Source organism: Sander lucioperca, chromosome 24 (assembly GCF_008315115.2).
Source record: "Sander lucioperca isolate FBNREF2018 chromosome 24, SLUC_FBN_1.2, whole genome shotgun sequence".
In the NCBI taxonomy this organism is placed as follows: Eukaryota; Metazoa; Chordata; class Actinopteri; order Perciformes; family Percidae; genus Sander; species Sander lucioperca.
Window position 1 is genome coordinate 19,479,876 of NC_050196.1, and position 23,410 is coordinate 19,503,285.

Genomic DNA, 23,410 nt, shown 5'->3' on the forward strand with positions numbered 1-23,410 from the left:
GAAGAGAGACAACAGTAGAGAGTAGTATGTAGAGAGACAACAGTAGAGTAGTATGTAGAGAGACAACAGTAGAGTAGTATGTAGAGAGACAACAGTAGAGTAGTATGTAGAGAGACAACAGTAGAGAGTAGTATGTAGAGAGAACGGTATAGAGTAGTATGTAGAAAGACAAAAGTAGAGAGTAGTATGTAGAGAGACAACAGTAGAGAGTAGTATTTAGAGAGACAACAGTAGAGAGTAGTATGTAGAGAGATAACAGTAGAGAGAGACAACAGTAGAGAGTAGTATGGAGAGAGACAACAGTAGAGAGTAGTATGTAGAGAGATAACTGTAGAGAGTAGTATGTAGAGAGATAACAGTAGAGAGTAGTACGAAGAGAGACAACGGTAGAGAGTAGTATGTAGAGAGACAATAGTAGAGAATAGTATGTAGAGAGACAACAGTAGAGAGTAGTATGTAGAGAGAAACAGTAGAGAGTAGTACGAAGAGAGACAATGGTAGAGAGTAGTATGTAGAGTGACAACAGTAGAGAGTAGTACGTAGAGAGATAACAGTAGAGAGTACTATGAAGAGAGACAACAGTAGAGAGTACTATGTAGAGAGACAACAGTAGAGAGAAGTATGAAGAGAGACAACAGTAGAGAGTAGTATGAAGAGAGACAACAGTAGAGAGTAGTATGTAGAGAGACAACAGTAGAGAGTAGTATGTAGAGAGACAACAGTAGAGAGTAGTATGAAGAGAGACAACAGTAGAGAGTAGTATGAAGAGAGACAACAGTAGAGAGTAGTATGAAGAGAGACAACAGTAGAGAGTAGTATGTAGAGAGACCACAGTAGAGAGTAGTATGAAGAGAGACAACAGTAGAGAGTAGTATGTAGAGAGACAACAGTAGAGTAGTATGTAGAGAGACAACAGTAGAGAGTAGTATGTAGAGAGACAACAGTAGAGAGTAGTATGTAGAGAGACAACAGTAGAGAGTAGTATGTAGAGAGACAACAGTAGAGAGTAGTATGTAGAGAGACAACAGTAGAGAGTAGTATGTAGAGAGACAACAGTAGAGAGTAGTATGTAGAGAGACAACAGTAGAGAGTAGTATGTAGAGAGACAACAGTAGAGAGTAGTATGTAGAGAGACAACAGTAGAGAGTAGTATGTAGAGAGATAACAGTAGAGAGTAGTATGTAGAGAGACAACAGTAGAGAGTAGTATGTAGAGAGACAACAGTAGAGAGTAGTATGGAGAGAGACAACAGTAGAGAGTAGTATGTAGAGAGACAACAGTAGAGAGTAGTATGTAGAGTGACAACAGTAGAGTAGTATGTAGAGAGACAACGTAGAGAGTAGTATGTAGAGAGACAACAGTAGAGAGTAGTATGTAGAGAGACAACAGTAGAGAGTAGTATGTAGAGAGACAACAGTAGAGAGTAGTATGTAGAGAGACAACAGTAGAGAGTAGTATGTAGAGAGACAACAGTAGAGAGTAGTATGTAGAGAGACAACAGTAGAGAGTAGTATGTAGAGAGACAACAGTAGAGAGTAGTATGTAGAGAGATAACAGTAGAGAGTAGTATGTAGAGAGACAACAGTAGAGAGTAGTATGTAGAGAGACAACAGTAGAGAGTAGTATGTAGAGAGACAACAGTAGAGAGTAGTATGTAGAGAGACAACAGTAGAGAGTAGTATGTAGAGAGACAACAGTAGAGAGTAGTATGTAGAGAGACAACAGTGGAGAGTAGTATGTAGAGAGACAACAGTAGAGAGTAGTATGTAGAGAGACAACAGTAGAATAGGATGTAGAGAGACAACAGTAGAGTAGTATGTAGAGAGACAACAGTAGAGTAGTATGTAGAGAGACAACAGCGGAAAGTAGGATGTAGAGAGACAACAGTAGAGTAGTATGTAGAGAGACAACAGTAGAGAGTAGTATGTAGAGAGACAACAGTAGAGAGTAGTATGTAGAGAGACAACAGTAGAGAGTAGTATGTAGAGAGACAACAGTAGAGAGTAGTATGTAGAGAGACAACAGTAGAGAGTAGTATGTAGAGAGACAACAGTAGAGTAGTATGTAGAGAGACAACAGTAGAGTAGTATGTAGAGAGACAACAGTAGAGAGTAGTATGTAGAGAGACAACAGTAGAGAGTAGTATGTAGAGAGACAACAGTAGAGAGTAGTATGTAGAGAGACAACAGTAGAGAGTAGTATGTAGAGAGACAACAGTAGAGAGTAGTATGTAGAGAGACAACAGTAGAGAGACAACAGTAGAGAGTAGTATGTAGAGAGACAACAGTAGAGAGTAGTATGTAGAGAGACAACAGTAGAGAGTAGTATGTAGAGAGACAACAGTAGAGAGTAGTATGTAGAGAGACAACAGTAGAGAGTAGTATGTAGAGAGACAACAGTAGAGAGTAGTATGTAGAGAGACAACAGTAGAGAGTAGTATGTAGAGAGACAACAGTAGAGAGTAGTATGTAGAGAGACAACAGTAGAGAGTAGTATGTAGAGAGACAACAGTAGAGAGTAGTATGTAGAGAGACAACAGTAGAGAGTAGTATGTAGAGAGACAACAGTAGAGAGTAGTATGTAGAGAGACAACAGTAGAGAGTAGTATGTAGAGAGACAACAGTAGAGAGTAGTATGAGAGAGACAACAGTAGAGAGTAGTATGTAGAGAGACAACAGTAGAGAGTAGTATGTAGAGAGACAACAGTAGAGAGTAGTATGTAGAGAGACAACAGTAGAGAGTAGTATGTAGAGAGACAACAGTAGAGAGTAGTATGAGAGAGACAACAGTAGAGAGTAGTATGTAGAGAGACAACAGTAGAGAGTAGTATGAGAGAGACAACAGTAGAGAGTAGTATGTAGAGAGACAACAGTAGAGTAGTATGTAGAGAGACAACAGTAGAGTAGTATGTAGAGAGACAACAGTAGAGAGTAGTATGTAGAGAGACACAGTAGAGAGTAGTATGTAGAGAGACAACAGTAGAGAGTAGTATGTAGAGAGACAACAGTAGAGAGTAGTATTTAGAGAGACAACAGTAGAGAGTAGTATGTAGAGAGATAACAGTAGAGAGAGACAACAGTAGAGAGTAGTATGGAGAGAGACAACAGTAGAGAGTAGTATGTAGAGAGACAACAGTAGAGAGTAGTATGTAGAGAGACAACAGTAGAGAGTAGTATGTAGAGAGACAACAGTAGAGAGTAGTATGTAGAGAGACAACAGTAGAGAGTAGTATGTAGAGAGACAACAGTAGAGAGTAGTATGTAGAGAGACAACAGTAGAGTAGTATGTAGAGGAAGTAGAGAGACAACAGTAGAGAGTAGTATGTAGAGAGACAACAGTAGAGAGTAGTATGAAGAGAGACAACAGTAGAGAGTAGTATGTAGAGAGACAACAGTAGAGAGTAGTATGTAGAGAGACAACAGTAGAGAGTAGTATGTAGAGAGACAACAGTAGAGAGTAGTATGTAGAGAGACAACAGTAGAGAGTAGTATGTAGAGAGACAACAGTAGAGAGTAGTATGTAGAGAGACAACAGTAGAGAGTAGTATGTAGAGAGACAACAGTAGAGAGTAGTATGTAGAGAGACAACAGTAGAGAGTAGTATGTAGAGAGACAACAGTAGAGAGTAGTATGTAGAGAGACAACAGTAGAGAGTAGTATGTAGAGAGACAACAGTAGAGAGTAGTATGTAGAGAGACAACAGTAGAGAGTAGTATGTAGAGAGACAACAGTAGAGAGTAGTATGTAGAGAGACAACGTAGAGAGTAGTATGTAGAGAGACAACAGTAGAGAGTAGTATGTAGAGAGACAACAGTAGAGAGTAGTATGTAGAGAGACAACAGTAGAGAGTAGTATGAGAGAGACAACAGTAGAGAGTAGTATGTAGAGAGACAACAGTAGAGAGTAGTATGTAGAGAGACAACAGTAGAGAGTAGTATGTAGAGAGACAACAGTAGAGAGTAGTATGAGAGAGACAACAGTAGAGAGTAGTATGTAGAGAGACAACAGTAGAGAGTAGTATGTAGAGAGACAACAGTAGAGTAGTATGTAGAGAGACAACAGTAGAGTAGTATGTAGAGAGACAACAGTAGAGAGTAGTATGTAGAGAGACAACAGTAGAGAGTAGTATGTAGAGAGACAACAGTAGAGAGTAGTATGTAGAGAGACAACAGTAGAGAGTAGTATGTAGAGAGACAACAGTAGAGAGTAGTATGTAGAGAGACAACAGTAGAGAGACAACAGTAGAGTAGTATGTAGAGAGACAACAGTAGAGAGTAGTATGAGAGAGACAACAGTAGAGAGTAGTATGTAGAGAGACAACAGTAGAGAGTAGTATGTAGAGAGACAACAGTAGAGAGTAGTATGGAGAGAGACAACAGTAGAGAGTAGTATGTAGAGAGATAACAGTAGAGAGTAGTATGTAGAGAGATAACAGTAGAGAGTAGTATGTAGAGAGACAACAGTAGAGAGTAGTATGTAGAGAGACAACAGTAGAGAGTAGTATGTAGAGAGACAACAGTAGAGAGTAGTATGTAGAGAGACAACAGTAGAGAGTAGTATGTAGAGAGACAACAGTAGAGAGTAGTATGTAGAGAGACAACAGTAGAGAGTAGTATGTAGAGAGACAACAGTAGAGAGTAGTATGTAGAGAGACAACAGTAGAGAGTAGTATGTAGAGAGACAACAGTAGAGAGTAGTATGTAGAGAGACAACAGTAGAGAGTAGTATGTAGAGAGACAACAGTAGAGAGTAGTATGTAGAGAGACAACAGTAGAGAGTAGTATGAGAGAGACAACAGTAGAGAGTAGTATGTAGAGAGACAACAGTAGAGAGTAGTATGTAGAGAGACAACAGTAGAGAGTAGTATGTAGAGAGACAACAGTAGAGAGTAGTATGGAGAGAGACAACAGTAGAGAGTAGTATGTAGAGAGACAACAGTAGAGAGTAGTATGTAGAGAGACAACAGTAGAGTAGTATGTAGAGAGACAACAGTAGAGAGAAGTATGTAGAGAGACAACAGTAGAGAGTAGTATGTAGAGAGACAACAGTAGAGAGTAGTATGTAGAGAGACAACGGTAGAGAGTAGTATGTAGAGAGACAACAGTAGAGAGTAGTATGTAGAGAGACAACAGTAGAGAGTAGTATGAAGAGAGACAACAGTAGAGAGTAGTATGTAGAGAGACAACAGTAGAGAGTAGTATGTAGAGAGACAACAGTAGAGAGTAGTATGTAGAGAGACAACAGTAGAGAGTAGTATGTAGAGAGACAACAGTAGAGAGTAGTATGTAGAGAGACAACAGTAGAGAGTAGTATGTAGAGAGACAACAGTAGAGAGTAGTATGTAGAGAGACAACAGTAGAGAGTAGTATGTAGAGAGACAACGTAGAGAGTAGTATGTAGAGAGACAACAGTAGAGAGTAGTATGTAGAGAGACAACAGTAGAGAGTAGTATGTAGAGAGACAACAGTAGAGAGTAGTATGTAGAGAGACAACAGTGAGAGTAGTATGTAGAGAGACAACAGTAGAGAGTAGTATGTAGAGAGACAACAGTAGAGAGTAGTATGTAGAGAGACAACAGTAGAGAGTAGTATGTAGAGAGACAACAGTAGAGAGTAGTATGTAGAGAGACAACAGTAGAGTAGTATGTAGAGAGACAACAGTAGAGAGTAGTATGTAGAGAGACAACAGTAGAGAGTAGTATGTAGAGAGACAACAGTAGAGAGTAGTATGTAGAGAGACAACGTAGAGAGTAGTATGTAGAGAGACAACAGTAAGAGTAGTATGTAGAGAGACAACAGTAGAGAGTAGTATGTAGAGAGACAACAGTAGAGAGTAGTATGTAGAGAGACAACAGTAGAGAGTAGTATGTAGAGAGACAACAGTAGAGAGTAGTATGTAGAGAGACAACAGTAGAGAGTAGTATGTGAGAGACAACAGTAGAGAGTAGTTTGAAGAGAGACAACAGTAGAGAGTAGTATGTAGAGAGACAACAGTAGAGAGTATTATGAAGAGAGACAACAGTAGAGAGTAGTATGTCGAGAGACAACAGTAGAGAGTAGTATGTAGAGAGACAACAGTAGAGAGTAGTATGTTGAGAGACAACAGTAGAGAGTAGTTTGAAGAGAGACAACAGTAGAGAGTAGTATGGAGAACGACAACAATAAAGAGTAGTATGTAGAGAGACAACAGTAGAGAGTAGTATGTAGAGAGACAACAGTAGAGAGTAGTATATAGAGAGATAACAGTAGAGAGTAGTATGTAGAGAGATAACAGTAGAGACTAGTATGTAGAGAGACAACGGTAGAAAGTAGTATGAAGAGAGACAACAGTAGAGTGTAGTATGAAGAGAGACAACAGTAGAGAGTAGTATGAAGAGAGACAACAGTAGAGACTAGTATGTAGAGAGACAACGGTAGAAAGTAGTATGAAGAGAGACAACAGTAGAGAGTAGTATGAAGAGAGACAACAGTAGAGAGTAGTATGAAGAGAGACAACAGTAGAGAGTAGTATGAAGAGAGACAACAGTAGAGAGTAGTATGTAGAGAGACAACAGTAGAGAGTAGTATGTAGAGAGACAACAGTAGATAGTAGTATGGGGAGCGACAACAATAGAGAGTTGTATGTAGAGAGACAACAGTAGAGAGTAGTATGGAGAGAGACAACAGTAGAGAGTAGTATGGAGAGAGACAACAGTAGAGAGTAGTATGTAGAGAGATAACAGTAGAGAGTATTATGAAGAGAGACAACAGAGAGTTGTATGTAGAGAGACAACAGTAGAGAGTAGTATGTAGAGAGACAACAGTAGAGAGTAGTATGTAGAGAGATCACGGTATAGAGTAGTATGTGGAGAGACAACGGTAGAGACTAGTATGTAGAGAGACAACGGTAGAGACTAGTATGTAGAGAGACAACGGTAGAGAGTAGTATGAAGAGAGACAACAGTAGAGAGTAGTATGAAGAGAGACAACAGTAGAGAGTAGCATGAAGAGAGACAACAGTAGAGAGTAGTATGAAGAGAGACAACAGTAGAGAGTAGTATGTAGAGAGACAACAGTAGAGAGTAGTATGAAGAGAGACAACAGTAGAGAGTAGTATGTAGAGAGACAACAGTAGAGAGTAGTATGTAGAGAGACAACAGTAGAGAGTAGTATGTAGAGAGACAACAGTAGAGAGTAGTATGTAGAGAGACAACAGTAGAGAGTAGTATGTAGAGAGACAACAGTAGAGAGTAGTATGTAGAGAGACAACAGTAGAGAGTAGTATGTAGAGAGACAACAGTAGAGAGTAGTATGTAGAGAGACAACAGTAGAGAGTAGTATGAAGAGAGACAACAGTAGAGAGTAGTATGTAGAGAGACAACAGTAGAGAGTAGTATTGAGAGAGACAACAGTTGAGAGTAGTATGTAGAGAGTAGTATGTAGAGAGATAACAGAGAGTAGTATGTAGAGAGATAACAGTAGACAGTAGTATGAAGAGAGACAACAGTAGAGAGTAGTATGAAGAGAGACAACAGTAGAGAGTAGTATGTAGAGAGACAACAGTAGAGAGACAACAGTAGAGCAGTATGTAGAGAGACAACAGTAGAGAGTAATATGTAGAGAGACAACAGTAGAGAGTAGTATGTAGAGAGACAACAGTAGAGAGTAGTATGTAGAGAGACAACAGTAGAGAGTAGTATGTAGAGAGATAACAGTAGAGAGTAGTATGAAGAGAGACAACAGTAGAGAGTAGTATGAAGAGAGACAACAGTAGAGAGTAGTATGTAGAGAGACAACAGTAGAGAGACAACAGTAGAGTAGTATGTAGAGAGACAACAGTAGATAGTAGTATGTAGAGAGACAACAGTAGATAGTAGTATGTAGAGAGACAACAGTAGATAGTAGTATGTAGAGAGACAACAGTAGAGAGTAGTATGGAGAGAGACAACAGTTGAGAGTAGTATGTAGAGAGTAGTATGTAGAGAGATAACAGAGAGTAGTATGTAGAGAGATAACAGTAGAGAGTAGTATGAAGAGAGACAACAGTAGAGAGACAACAGTAGAGTAGTATGTAGAGAGACAACAGTAGATAGTAGTATGTAGAGAGACAACAGTAGATAGTAGTATGTAGAGAGACAACAGTAGAGAGTAGTATGTACAGAGATAACAGTAGAGAGTAGTATGTAGAGAGATAACAGTAGAGAGTAGTATGTAGAGAGACAACAGTAGAGAGACAACAGTAGAGTAGTATGTAGAGAGACAACAGTAGATAGTAGTATGTAGAGAGACAACAGTAGAGAGTAGTATGAAGAGAGACAACAGTAAGAGTAGTATGTAGAGAAAACAGTAGAGAGTAGTATGTAGAGAGACAACAGTAGAGAGTAGTATGGAGAGCGACAACAACAGAGAGTAGTATGTTGAGAGACAACAGTAGAGTAGTATTTAGAGAGACAACAGTAGAGAGTAGTATGGAGAGAGACAACAGTAGAGAGTAGTATGTAGAGAGATAACAGTAGAGAGTAGTATGTAGAGAGACAAGAGATAGTAGTATGTAGAGAGACAACAGTAGAGAGTAGTATGTAGAGAGACAACAGTAGAGAGTAGTATGTAGAGAGACAACAGTAGAGAGTAGTATGAAGAGAGACAACAGTAGAGAGTAGTATGGAGAGAGACAACGGTAGTGAGTAGTATGAAGAGAGACAACAGTAGAGAGTAGTATGGAGAGAGACAACAGTAGAGAGTTGTATGTAGAGAGACAACAGTAGAGAGACAACAGTAGAGTAGTATGTAGAGAAACAGTAGATAGTAGTATGTAGAGAGACAACAGTAGATAGTAGTATGTAGAGAGACAACAGTAGAGAGTAGTATGTAGAGAGACAACGGTAGAGAGTAGTATGAAGAGAGACAACAGTAGAGAGTAGTATGGAGAAAGACAACGGTAGTGAATAGTATGAAGAGAGACAACAGTAGAGAGTAGTATGGAGAGAGACAACAGTAGAGAGTAGTATGTAGAGAGACAACATTAGAGTAGTATGTATAGAAACAGTAGATAGTAGTATGTAGAGAGACAACAGTAGATAGTAGTATGTAGAGAGACAACAGCAGAGAGTAGTATGTAGAGAGAAACAGAGAGTAGTATGGAGAGAGACAACAGTAGAGAGCAGTATGTAGAGAAACAACAGAGATTAGTATGTAGAGAGACAACAGTAGAGAGTAGTATGTAGAGAGACAACAGTAGAGAGTAGTATGGAGAGAGACAACAGTAGAGAGTAGTATGTAGAGAGTAGTATGTAGAGAGATAACAGTAGAGAGTAGTATGTAGAGAGATAACAGTAGAGAGTAGTATGAAGATAGACAACAGTAGAGAGTAGTATGAAGAGAGACAACAGCATAGAGTAGTATGTAGAGAGACAACAGTAGATAGTAGTATGTAGAGAGACAACAGTAAATAGTACTATGTTAGTATGTAGAGAGACAAAAGTAGAGAGACAACAGTAGAGTAGTATGTAGAGAAACAACAGTAGAGAGTAGTATGTAGAGAGACAACAGTAGAGAGTAGTATGGAGAGCGACAATAATAAAGAGTAGTATGTAGAGAGACAACAGTAGAGAGTAGTATGTTGAGAGACAACAGTAGAGAGTAGTTTGAAGAGAGACAACAGTAGAGAGTAGTATGTAGAGAGATAACAGTAGAGAGTAGTATGAAGAGAGACAACAGAGAGTAGTATGTAGAGAGACAACAGTAGAGAGACAACAGTAGAGAGTAGTATGTTGAGAGACTACAGTAGAGAGTAGTTTGAAGAGAGACAACAGTAGAGAGTAGTATGGAGAACGACAACAATAAAGAGTAGTATGTAGAGAGACAACAGTAGAGAGTAGTATGTAGAGAGACAACAGTAGAGAGTAGTATATAGAGAGATAACAGTAGAGAGTAGTATGTAGAGAGATAACAGTAGAGACTAGTATGTAGAGAGACAACGGTAGAAAGTAGTATGAAGAGAGACAACAGTAGAGTGTAGTATGAAGAGAGACAACAGTAGAGAGTAGTATGAAGAGAGACAACAGTAGAGACTAGTATGTAGAGAGACAACGGTAGAAAGTAGTATGAAGAGAGACAACAGTAGAGAGTAGTATGTACAGAGATAACAGTAGAGAGTAGTATGTAGAGAGATAACAGTAGAGAGTAGTATGTAGAGAGACAACAGTAGAGAGACAACAGTAGAGTAGTATGTAGAGAGACAACAGTAGATAGTAGTATGTAGAGAGACAACAGTAGAGAGTAGTATGAAGAGAGACAACAGTAGAGAGTAGTATGTAGAGAGACAACAGTAGAGAGTAGTATGTAGAGAGACAACAGTAGAGAGTAGTATGGAGAGCGACAACAACAGAGAGTAGTATGTTGAGAGACAACAGTAGAGTAGTAGTTAGAGAGACAACAGTAGAGAGTAGTATGGAGAGAGACAACAGTAGAGAGTAGTATGTAGAGAGATAACAGTAGAGAGTAGTATGTAGAGAGACAAGAGATAGTAGTATGTAGAGAGACAACAGTAGAGAGTAGTATGTAGAGAGACAACAGTAGAGAGTAGTATGTAGAGAGACAACAGTAGAGAGTAGTATGAAGAGAGACAACAGTAGAGAGTAGTATGAGAGAGACAACAGTAGAGAGTAGTATGAAGAGAGACAACAGTAGAGAGTAGTATGAGAGAGACAACAGTAGAGAGTAGTATGTAGAGAGACAACAGTAGAGAGACAACAGTAGAGTAGTATGTAGAGACAACAGTAGATAGTAGTATGTAGAGAGACAACAGTAGAGAGTAGTATGTAGAGAGACAACAGTAGAGAGTAGTATGTAGAGAGACAACAGTAGAGAGTAGTATGAAGAGAGACAACAGTAGAGAGTAGTATGGAGAGAGACAACGTAGTGATAGTATGAAGAGAGACAACAGTAGAGAGTAGTATGAGAGAGACAACAGTAGAGAGTAGTATGTAGAGAGACAACATTAGAGTAGTATGTATAGAAACAGTAGATAGTAGTATGTAGAGAGACAACAGTAGATAGTAGTATGTAGAGAGACAACAGTAGAGAGTAGTATGTAGAGAGAAACAGAGAGTAGTATGGAGAGAGACAACAGTAGAGAGCAGTATGTAGAGAGACAACAGAGATTAGTATGTAGAGAGACAACAGTAGAGAGTAGTATGTAGAGAGACAACAGTAGAGAGTAGTATGTAGAGAGACAACAGTAGAGAGTAGTATGTAGAGAGTAGTATGTAGAGAGATAACAGTAGAGTAGTATGTAGAGAGACAACAGTAGAGAGTAGTATGAAGAGAGACAACAGTAGAGAGTAGTATGAAGAGAGACAACAGCATAGAGTAGTATGTAGAGAGACAACAGTAGATAGTAGTATGTAGAGAGACAACAGTAAATAGTACTATGTTAGTATGTAGAGAGACAAAAGTAGAGAGACAACAGTAGAGTAGTATGTAGAGAAACAACAGTAGAGAGTAGTATGTAGAGAGACAACAGTAGAGAGTAGTATGGAGAGCGACAATAATAAAGAGTAGTATGTAGAGAGACAACAGTAGAGAGTAGTATGTTGAGAGACAACAGTAGAGAGTAGTTTGAAGAGAGACAACAGTAGAGAGTAGTATGTAGAGAGATAACAGTAGAGAGTATTATGAAGAGAGACAACAGAGAGTAGTATGTAGAGAGACAACAGTAGAGAGTAGTATGTAGAGAGACAACAGTAGAGAGACAACAGTAGAGAGTAGTATGTTGAGAGACTACAGTAGAGAGTAGTTTGAAGAGAGACAACAGTAGAGAGTAGTATGGAGAACGACAACAATAAAGAGTAGTATGTAGAGAGACAACAGTAGAGAGTAGTATGTAGAGAGACAACAGTAGAGAGTAGTATATAGAGAGATAACAGTAGAGAGTAGTATGTAGAGAGATAACAGTAGAGACTAGTATGTAGAGAGACAACGGTAGAAAGTAGTATGAAGAGAGACAACAGTAGAGTGTAGTATGAAGAGAGACAACAGTAGAGAGTAGTATGAAGAGAGACAACAGTAGAGACTAGTATGTAGAGAGACAACGGTAGAAAGTAGTATGAAGAGAGACAACAGTAGAGAGTAGTATGAAGAGAGACAACAGTAGAGAGTAGTATGAAGAGAGACAACAGTAGAGAGTAGTATGAAGAGAGACAACAGTAGAGAGTAGTATGTAGAGAGACAACAGTAGAGAGTAGTATGTAGAGAGACAACAGTAGATAGTAGTATGGGGAGCGACAACAATAGAGAGTTGTATGTAGAGAGACAACAGTAGAGAGTAGTATGGAGAGAGACAACAGTAGAGAGTAGTATGTAGAGAGATAACAGTAGAGAGTATTATGAAGAGAGACAACAGAGAGTTGTATGTAGAGAGACAACAGTAGAGAGTAGTATGTAGAGAGACAACAGTAGAGAGTAGTATGTAGAGAGATCACGGTATAGAGTAGTATGTGGAGAGACAACGGTAGAGACTAGTATGTAGAGAGACAACGGTAGAGACTAGTATGTAGAGAGACAACGGTAGAGAGTAGTATGAAGAGAGACAACAGTAGAGAGTAGTATGAAGAGAGACAACAGTAGAGAGTAGCATGAAGAGAGACAACAGTAGAGAGTAGTATGAAGAGAGACAACAGTAGAGAGTAGTATGTAGAGAGACAACAGTAAAGAGTAGTATGTAGAGAGACAACGGTAGAGAGTAGTATGTAGAGAGACAACAGTAGAGAGTAGTATGTAGAGAGATAACAGTAGAGAGTAGTATGAAGAGAGACAACAGTAGAGAGTAGTATGTAGAGAGACAACAGTAGAGAGTAGTATTGAGAGAGACAACAGTTGAGAGTAGTATGTAGAGAGTAGTATGTAGAGAGATAACAGAGAGTAGTATGTAGAGAGATAACAGTAGAGAGTAGTATGAAGAGAGACAACAGTAGAGAGTAGTATGAAGAGAGACAACAGTAGAGAGTAGTATGTAGAGAGACAACAGTAGAGAGTAGTATGTAGAGAGACAACAGTAGAGAGACAACAGTAGAGAGTAATATGTAGAGAGACAACAGTAGAGAGTAGTATGTAGAGAGACAACAGTAGAGAGTAGTATGTAGAGAGACAACAGTAGAGAGTAGTATGTAGAGAGATAACAGTAGAGAGTAGTATGAAGAGAGACAACAGTAGAGAGTAGTATGAAGAGAGACAACAGTAGAGAGTAGTATGTAGAGAGACAACAGTAGAGAGACAACAGTAGAGTAGTATGTAGAGAGACAACAGTAGATAGTAGTATGTAGAGAGACAACAGTAGATAGTAGTATGTAGAGAGACAACAGTAGATAGTAGTATGTAGAGAGACAACAGTAGAGAGTAGTATGGAGAGAGACAACAGTTGAGAGTAGTATGTAGAGAGTAGTATGTAGAGAGATAACAGAGAGTAGTATGTAGAGAGATAACAGTAGAGAGTAGTATGAAGAGAGACAACAGTAGAGAGACAACAGTAGAGTAGTATGTAGAGAGACAACAGTAGATAGTAGTATGTAGAGAGACAACAGTAGATAGTAGTATGTAGAGAGACAACAGTAGAGAGTAGTATGTACAGAGATAACAGTAGAGAGTAGTATGTAGAGAGATAACAGTAGAGAGTAGTATGTAGAGAGACAACAGTAGAGAGACAACAGTAGAGTAGTATGTAGAGAGACAACAGTAGATAGTAGTATGTAGAGAGACAACAGTAGAGAGTAGTATGAAGAGAGACAACAGTAAAGAGTAGTATGTAGAGAAAACAGTAGAGAGTAGTATGTAGAGAGACAACAGTAGAGAGTAGTATGGAGAGCGACAACAACAGAGAGTAGTATGTTGAGAGACAACAGTAGAGTAGTATTTAGAGAGACAACAGTAGAGAGTAGTATGGAGAGAGACAACAGTAGAGAGTAGTATGTAGAGAGATAACAGTAGAGAGTAGTATGTAGAGAGACAAGAGATAGTAGTATGTAGAGAGACAACAGTAGAGAGTAGTATGTAGAGAGACAACAGTAGAGAGTAGTATGTAGAGAGACAACAGTAGAGAGTAGTATGAAGAGAGACAACAGTAGAGAGTAGTATGGAGAAAGACAACGGTAGTGAATAGTATGAAGAGAGACAACAGTAGAGAGTAGTATGGAGAGAGACAACAGTAGAGAGTTGTATGTAGAGAGACAACAGTAGAGAGACAACAGTAGAGTAGTATGTAGAGAAACAGTAGATAGTAGTATGTAGAGAGACAACAGTAGATAGTAGTATGTAGAGAGACAACAGTAGAGAGTAGTATGTAGAGAGACAACAGTAGAGAGTAGTATGGAGAAAGACAACGGTAGTGATTAGTATGAAGAGAGACAACAGTAGAGAGTAGTATGGAGAGAGACAACAGTAGAGAGTAGTATGTAGAGAGACAACATTAGAGTAGTATGTATAGAAACAGTAGATAGTAGTATGTAGAGAGACAACAGTAGATAGTAGTATGTAGAGAGACAACAGCAGAGAGTAGTATGTAGAGAGAAACAGAGAGTAGTATGGAGAGAGACAACAGTAGAGAGCAGTATGTAGAGAAACAACAGAGATTAGTATGTAGAGAGACAACAGTAGAGAGTAGTATGTAGAGAGACAACAGTAGAGAGTAGTATGTAGAGAGACAACAGAGAGTAGTATGTAGAGACAACAGTAGAGAGTAGTATGTAGAGAGATAACAACAGAGAGTAGTATGTAGAGAGACAACAGTAGAGAGTAGTATGTAGAGAGATAACAGTAGAGAGTAGTATGTAGAGCGATAACAGTAGAGAGTAGTATGTAGAGAGACAACAGTAGAGAGTAGTATGAAGAGAGACAACAGTAGAGAGTAGTATGGAGAGAGACAACAGTAGAGAGTAGTATGTAGAGAGACAACAGTAGAGAGTAGTAGGAAAGACTAAGGCAGGTTAAAGGGGTGGGCGGGTCAAACAATTTAGGATTTTCACCCAGGAGACCAGGGTTCATGTCCTGCTCTTGTCCCGCGTGTCACTGAAACATACATTTTGTAACCCCACCCACCATCTTTTCCTAACCCTTTCCTGTGCCACATGTCAGTTAAACGAGCCAGATATACAGATACAATACAATACTAATAAAGTGTTTTTAAAAAAAACCAAAGATACATTTTTACGTGTAAGTAAGTATTAGCCTCACGCTAATTTATCAAGACTAGGCCTACCGGCTAAACTAACGCTAGCTTCATGGCAACCTCTACACCTGGCGAGTCCCCACTCCCCCTCATGATTTCCTCGTTGTTTAATAATACAAACAAAGAAATTGTTGACCTCAGGGAAGATGTTCATCGGCTTTCTGAGGACTTAAAAACCAAAGATGCTTTGTTAACCGCCTGCTTGGACGTGGCTCATAATCAGTCGCTCCAGATCTCATCTCTCTCGGCGGCCTTCCAGGATACCGCGCCATGGGACCCAGCTGCCTGCCCACGCCCATCGTCCTGCTCGACACCGGTTTTCAAGCCACCCTGGACTGAGGTGGTTTGCGGCCGAAAGAGAGCCTCGGGTAGGGCTCCATCGCCTCCTGCCCTCAGCCTCTCCAACCGCTTCAATGCCTTGTCGGAGTCGGAGCCGGTGGCGGTGGCGGCCAATGCGGCTCACCGGGCTCGCCACGCTTCAAAGCAGACTGACCAGCCGTCGTCACGGAAGACGATTGCTACCACGCGGCGAAAGCTTCTGAGGGATGCGGTAGTCAGACGGTCCGGTGGCCTACACTGCCTGGATCGGCCAAATGACAACGTTCCTCAAAAACAATCCCCACAACCGAACGGTAAGCAATCTTCCTCTTCTTTTCCCTGCCCATCTGAAACCGACACTGACTGTTTTGCTCCCGTCACCGGCTATCCACACCCCCTCACTCCTTGTCCGCTCTTCCCCCTAACCACAGTAATTATTGGGGACTCCATCACTAGAGACCTACTATTTCATAATGCTGTCACACACTGTTTTCCCGGAGCCAAAGTTGCAGACCTCCTGGGTAAAGTTATGGACCTGATACCCTCATTTCCGACCTCTATCAAACGCATCGTGGTCCATTGTGGACATAACGACATGTCCACTCGGATTCAGGAGTGTGAGCGCACAAGGCGAGACTTTACCACTCTCATTGAGGCTTTAAAAAGCACTGGGAAGTCGGTTTTTATTTCAGGCCCACTTCCATCTCTAGGTCGCGGATCATGCCTCTTTAGTAGACTACTCTCCCGTAACACCTGGCTCCAGCTCACATGCAGCATTCACAAGATAGGTTTTATTGACAACTTCAATCTGTTTTGGGAATGTGGCTCCCTGTTCAGCAGGGATGGGATTCATCCCAATACACGCGGAAGCCAGATGCTACGTGGAAATTTGCACCACGCCCTGCATACCCAGACCTCTGATTGACTGTTTACATCCCGTAAACACTCCCACAAGCACACTGACCAGAATGGGAGGCAGAGCCTTCAGCTATCAGGCTCCTCTCCTGTGGAACCAGCTCCCAATCTGGGTTCGGGGGGCAGACACCGTCGCTACATTTAAGACTAAACTGAAAACTCTCCTCTTTGATAAAGCTTATAGTTAGGGAGTGAGGAGTTGCAGTGAACGCCTAGACCGGCGGGGCAGGGTGTATAGCTGCAGACACAGCACCCCTGCTTTTCTCTGCTTTTCTTTACAGTCATCAGATTTACCTATCGTATAATCAATAATATAGTGCCTCTCCTAGTTATGCTGTTATAATTCTAGACTGCCGAGGAAGTTCCTTCTTATGACACGCTCTTTTCTTTTGTTTCCTTTTATGCACATCATGTCTCAGAAGTGCTTGTTACTCACCTAGCTCTGGGGAGTTTACTCCCCAGAGTCCTTATGTTTCTTCTTCGCCCAGAACATCGCCTCGGATTAGGGCGACACCAAGACCTGGGTCTTGGGTGCAGCTGTGGCTATGGACCTGCTACACCCTGCTACGCTCTGCGATTCCCTGCAATGCCCGGCTACGTCCTGCTGCGTCCACCGCGTCCACCCATGCTCTGCTGTGCCACGCTACATCCTGTACCGTCATAACCCCAACCGTCAGACACCGCCCACCAAGAGTCTGGGTCTGCCGAGGTTTCTTCCTAAAAGGGAGTTTTTCCTCGCCACTGTCGCAATAGCCACTGCTAATGCTTGCTCTTGGGGGAACTATTGGAATTGTTGGGGCTTTATAGAGTGTGGTCTAGACCTACTCTATCTGTAAAGTGTCTCGAGATAACTCTTGTTATGATTTGATACTATAAATAAAATTAAATTGAAATTGAAAATTGAATTGAATTGACCAGACACACTCTCCCAAAGTCAATAATCAGAGATACAGCGCTACACGCCCCTCTGTGCTCCCTTCAGAGCAATCACCCATTCATAATCCCATAACCACCGTGTCTGTCCCCCGACTGAGACCGATTAAACAAAACACTAACAAAAGAGGTGCTATACTAAACAACCTAATTGGAATTAAAACAACCACTGCAACAATAGAACAGAATAGGAAAATCAAATGTGGACTATTAAATATTAGATCTCTGTCATTGAAAGCAAATTGGTAAACAAATTGATATCAGATAACCACATTGATTTATTCTGCCTCACCGAAACCTGGCTGGGCCATGACGAATATGTTAGTTTAAACGAAGCCACTCCTCCCAGTCATAATAATACCCAAATTCTACGAGGCTCAGGCCGAGGAGGGGGAGTTGCAGCCATATTTGACTCAAGCCTGTTAATTAATCCTAAACCTAAACTAAATTATAACTCGTTTGAAAGCCTTGTTCTTAATCTTCAACACCCAACATGGAAAACAGTACAGCCAATTATATTCGTTATTGTTTACCGAGCACCAGGTCCATATTCTGAGTTTTTATCTGAATTCTCAGAGTTTTTATCATGCGTAGTCCTTCAATCAGACAATGTACTTATTGTAGGTGATTTTAATATCCATGTGGACGTTGACAGCAATAGCCTTAGTACTGCTTTCAATTCACTGCTAGATTCTATTGGTTTCAGTCAGAGGGTGCATAAGGCCACGCACTGTTTTAACCACACCCTCGACCTTGTGCTAGAATATGGCATCAAAATTGACGATTTAATAGCATTTCAGACCATTTTTTAATAACTTTCGAATTCCTACTACCAGGCTATACGAAATTAAATAAAAGTTTCTACACTAGATGCTTATCTGACAGTGCTATAGCTAAATTTAAGGAAGATATTCCAACAGCACTTAACTCAATGTCATGCCTTAATATAACAGAGGACCGTTATGTTAACTTTAGTCCCTCCCAACTTGATAACTTTGTAGACGCTGCTACGGCCTGCCTACGGACTACTTTAGACTTGGTTGCTCCTCTCAAAAAGAAGATGATGAAGCAAAGGAAACTAGCACCTTGGTATAACTCCCAAACTCGCAAATTAAAACAAATCTCACGAAAACTTGAAAGTAAATGGCGTTCCACCAAACTGGAAGAATCTCGTGTGGATTGGCAAGATAGTCTAAAAAATTATAGGAGGGCCCTCAGAAATGCCAGATCAGACTACTACTCAATACTAATAGAAGAAAATAAGAACAACCCAAGGTTTCTTTTCAGCACTGTAGCTAGGCTGACAAAGAGTCATAGCTCTGTTGAGCCATCTATTCCTATAGCTCTGAGTAGTGATGACTTCATGACCTTTTTTAATGATAAAATTATAACAATTAGAGAAAAAATTCATCACCTTCTGCCCACAGCTTCTAACGGCTCACCATTGGGCGCAGGAGGGCTAGAGAGAACGATAAGACCTGATACTTATTTAGACGGCTTTTATCCTTTAGACCTCCAACAATTAATGTTAAGGGTCTCTTCAGCTAAGCCAACTACCTGTCTCTTAGACCCCATTCCAACGAGGCTACTTAAAGAAGCACTACCCGTGGTCAATACCACATTACTAGATACGATCAATATGTCCTTATTAACGGGTCACGTACCGCAGTCTTTTAAAGTAGCTGTGATAAAACCTATTCTGAAAAAACCCACCCTCGACCCTGAGGTCTTAGCCAACTATAGACCTATATCTAACCTCCCGTTTCTCTCCAAAATCCTTGAGAAGGTAGTCGCTAATCAATTGTGTGACTTTCTGCATATAAATAGTCTATTTGAATACTTTCAGTCAGGATTTAGAAAGCATCATAGCACAGAGACGGCACTGGTGAAAATCACTAACGACCTTCTAACTGCTGCTGACAAAGGACTTGTCTCCATACTTGTCTTATTAGATCTTAGTGCTGCATTCGACACTATTGACCATACCATCCTCTTACAGAGACTGGAACATTTAGTTGGTATTAAAGGAATCGCACTAAGCTGGTTTAAGTCCTATTTTTCTGAGCGATCCCAATTTGTTAATATTAACGATAAACCATCCAAATACGCTAAAGTTAGCCATGGTGTTCCTCAAGGCTCAGTGCTTGGACCAATTCTATTCTCTTTATATATGCTTCCTCTAGGCAATATTATTAGGAAACACTCAATTAACTTTCACTGTTACGCAGACGACACCCAATTATATCTGTCAATTAAGCCAGACGAAAGCGGTCAGTTAGCTAAACTTCAAGCGTGCATTGAAGATATAAAATCCTGGATGACCCACAATTTTCTGATGTTAAACTCAAACAAAACAGAAGTTATTGTGCTGGGACCCAAGCACCACCGAACTTCATTATCTAAAGATATAGCTACCCTAGATGGTATTGCCCTGGCCTCCAGCACTACTGTCAGAAATCTAGGAATCATTCTTGACCAGGATCGATCCTTTAACGCCCACTTAAAACAAACCTCAAGAACAGCCTTTTTCCATCTTCGTAACATTGCCAAAATCAGGAACATCCTCTCGCAAAACGATGCTGAAAAACTAGTCCATGCATTCGTTACTTCCCGGCTGGACTACTGTAATTCTTTACTATCAGGCTGCTCAAATAAGTCCCTCAAGACCCTCCAGCTGATCCAGAATGCTGCAGCGTGTGTTCTGACAAGAACTAACAAAAGAGATCACATTTCTCCTGCATTAGCTTCTCTGCATTGGCTTCCTGTAAAATCCAGGATTGAATTTAAAATCCTTCTCCTGACCTACAAAGCACTAAATGGTCAAGCACCATCATACATAGAAGAGCTCTTAGTACCTTATTGTCCCACTAGAGCACTGCGCTCCCAGAACTCAGAGCTACTTGTGGTTCCTAGAGTCTCTAAAAGTAGAATGGGAGCCAGAGCCTTCAGCTACCAGGCTCCTCTCCTGTGGAACCAGCTCCCAACTTGGGTTCGGGGGGCTGACACCGTCGCCACATTTAAGAATAAACTGAAAACCATCATCTTTGATAAAGCTTATAGTTAGGGAGTGAGGAGTTGCAGCATAGTAGAGTAGAGTAGAGGGAGGCAGGAAGTACAAGCCCGTTCCGGCAGGGGAGAGTACGAGCCCGGTCCAGGGCCCCTCTCTTTAGCCTGCCTCTCTTAGTTATGCTATTATAACCCTAGACTGCTGTGGGAAGCTCCTTCCAAGGACACAATGAGCCGCTCCCTCTTCTCTCTTTTTACTTGTCTCCTTTTGTGTGCATCTTAGTCCCAGAAATGCCTGTTACTAACCTAGCTCTGGGGAGTTTTCTCCCCGGAGTCCCTTTGCTTCTTCTTCACCCAGAACATCGCCTTGGAATTGGGTGGCACCTACACCGGGGTCCTGGGTGCAGCTGACGCTATGGACTTACTACACCCTGCTACGCTCTGTGATTCCCCGCAGTGTCCGACTGCGTCCTGCCGCGTCCAACCGCGTCCACCCAGGCTGCTGTGCCACACTACACCCCGTAACGCCCTGCTTTACCCTACTATGACATGAACTCCTACGACTACCATTGTGATCACTGTTTCACTATCTTTATTATGACTATTATTGCCACCATTCACCACTCCCCCAACTGGTGCCGTCAGACACCGCCTACCAAGAGTCTGGGTCTGTCCGAGGTTTCTTCCTAACAAAAAAGGGAGTTTTTCCTCGCCACTGTCGCAATAGCTACTGCTAATGCTTGCTCTTGAGGCAACCACTGTAATAGTTGGGGCTTCGTAAACTACAGAGTTTGGTCTAGACCTACTCTATCTGTAAAGTGTCTCGAGATAACTCTTGTTATGATTTGATACTATAAATAAAATTGAATTGAATTGAATTAAAGAAGACTTTTTGCGTCAAGAAAAAACGCCAAAGATACCTGACCATGCGTCGCTTTCTGACGCTCTGGTAGTGAGAATGTGTTGCTGCTGCAGCTTTGTGACCACCCCTGTTCACTCTCAGGTTCTTTGTAACGTGGATGAGCTGTTTGAGAGAGATGAGTTATCGGCAGCTCCGGATCCCGGCTGGCCCGACTGCTTCAACTCTGGCGTGTTTGTCTTCAGACCGTCGCTCGGAACGCACCGCCGCCTGCTGGATCATGCCCTGCAGCGTGGCAGCTTCGACGGTAACGCACGACTACATGTCTAAGTTTTAAACTACTACTGTGTGCTTTGAATATTGACGGAATATTTTCGTGCAAAATTAAAAGATGATGCAAGATAATGTGTTAGTTCAAACAAAGATAACGTGTGTGTGTGTTTTTGTAGGAGGGGACCAGGGCCTGTTGAACTCTTTCTTCAGCAGCTGGCCGATGGACGACATCAGGAAACATCTGCCGTTTGTCTACAACCTGAGTGCCAGCTCTGTCTACAGCTACCTCCCTGCTTTCACACAGTGAGTGGGTCTGCACTGCCTGCACGACTGCATCGCAACTCTGCTCGCACACTTACTATTAGTTACTAACTAAACCTAACCCTTTCACACAGTGAGTGGGTCTTTTGTCAACGCTTTTGTTTCCTGTTCTTACGTTTTCTGAAGCGTTTGTAGATGTTTTTGTAGACACTTTTGTCCCTTTCTAAACTTTTCTTTTCAATGTTTTTCAGCGTTTTTTATGCTTTTTGTGGGTGCTTTTGTCAACGTTGTACTGCACTGCCTATGCAAATACATCTCAACTCTGCTCACACACTTACTATTAGTATTGGTGGATTGGAGTTAACATTTTCAGGCTGACACAAATGTGTTTGCATTAAAGGTTGTAACTCTGTTTTCTCCATCAGTAAATCAGTGGGACGTTATTGTCTGTTTATCGACATTTATTATAGTTATTTTAAAGCAGTTTTGTTCCTGCAGGTTTGGCCACAATGCAAAGATTGTCCATTTCTTGGGATCAGTGAAACCCTGGAGCTCTGGCAGCCAATCACATTCTCCCACCATGGACCAGTTTGTGTCTCTGTGGTGGAAGGAATACAACACCAGTAACACCAGTTACACAACATCAGCCGCGCCAGGGAAACCCCAACAGGTACCAACGTCTGAAATCTGAAATCTTTTTGATGCTTTATTCAAAGTTTTGTTTTACATTAACTTGCAATTAATTGAGAGTTTGCTATGGACAATCATGCGATTAATCTAGGTCAATTATTTCAATTGATTGACTGCCCTTATTGTCAACCATATCCAAAACTAACGTGTCAGTCCGTGGCCTAATACTCTGTCTCTCATCTCCAAACCCTTAAAAAGCACCGTTAAAATGTCTAACTGGTGAGTCCTTTATAATGGGTGTGATTGTAAATGTTTAGCAGCACAGTGTAGGAAGTCAGCCATGTTTGTGTGGTTTGCCCTGCAGGTTTTCACTCCAAACCTTCGAGCATTTCACTGATGTCTCCCCGCTCTTTAGTTGAAAGTTTGTTAATCCGTCAAATAAGCTGCTGCAGAGTTTTGGCTGAAGGATGAACGCAACACATGGCTGCCCCGGCTTGGTATTAGTTGTCGTCCCAACACTCAACATTGTCTCTTGTTTTGCAGATCCAGGAACAAGAAACCAAGACGCCGTTTAGAGAAAACTTGGACAGCTCCATCTCACTGCTTGCACATTTCTCCCCGCTGTCTTTGAGGCTTCATTACCCGTCTGAACCGGAGACGGTAACATATCCATCCATCCATCCATCCATCCATCCATCCATCCATCCATCCATCCATCCATCCATCCATCCATCCATCCATCCATCCATCCATCCATCCATCTATCCATCTATCCATCTATCCATCTATCCATCTATCCATCTATCTATCTATCTATCTATCTATCTAGAAGGTAGCCTATAAAATATCATTAAGCCACTCTTTTAAACACAGAGTTAATTTGAAGTCAAACATATTCTGTGAAGCCAAAAAAAGAAAACATGTGCTAATCAATCCATTAATTAGCTTAATGAATGACCTTATTAGTATAGCCACTTGTGTTTATAATACATCATAGTGATTATTATTATGGCACTAT

At 41.0% G+C, this 23,410-nt stretch overlaps 1 protein-coding gene across 1 annotated transcript in view; it reads left to right on the forward strand.

Moving 5' to 3' along the window:
- gyg2 (glycogenin 2) overlaps positions 1-23,410 on the forward strand; it is a 30,344-nt gene that overhangs the window by 4,937 nt on the left and 1,997 nt on the right. Inside the window, exons 4-7 of the mRNA XM_031316248.2 lie at positions 21,373-21,535; positions 21,678-21,804; positions 22,261-22,432; positions 22,936-23,052. Of these exons, the coding sequence (XP_031172108.1) occupies positions 21,373-21,535; positions 21,678-21,804; positions 22,261-22,432; positions 22,936-23,052 (579 nt within the window). The remainder of the gene's footprint in view (positions 1-21,372; positions 21,536-21,677; positions 21,805-22,260; positions 22,433-22,935; positions 23,053-23,410) is intronic.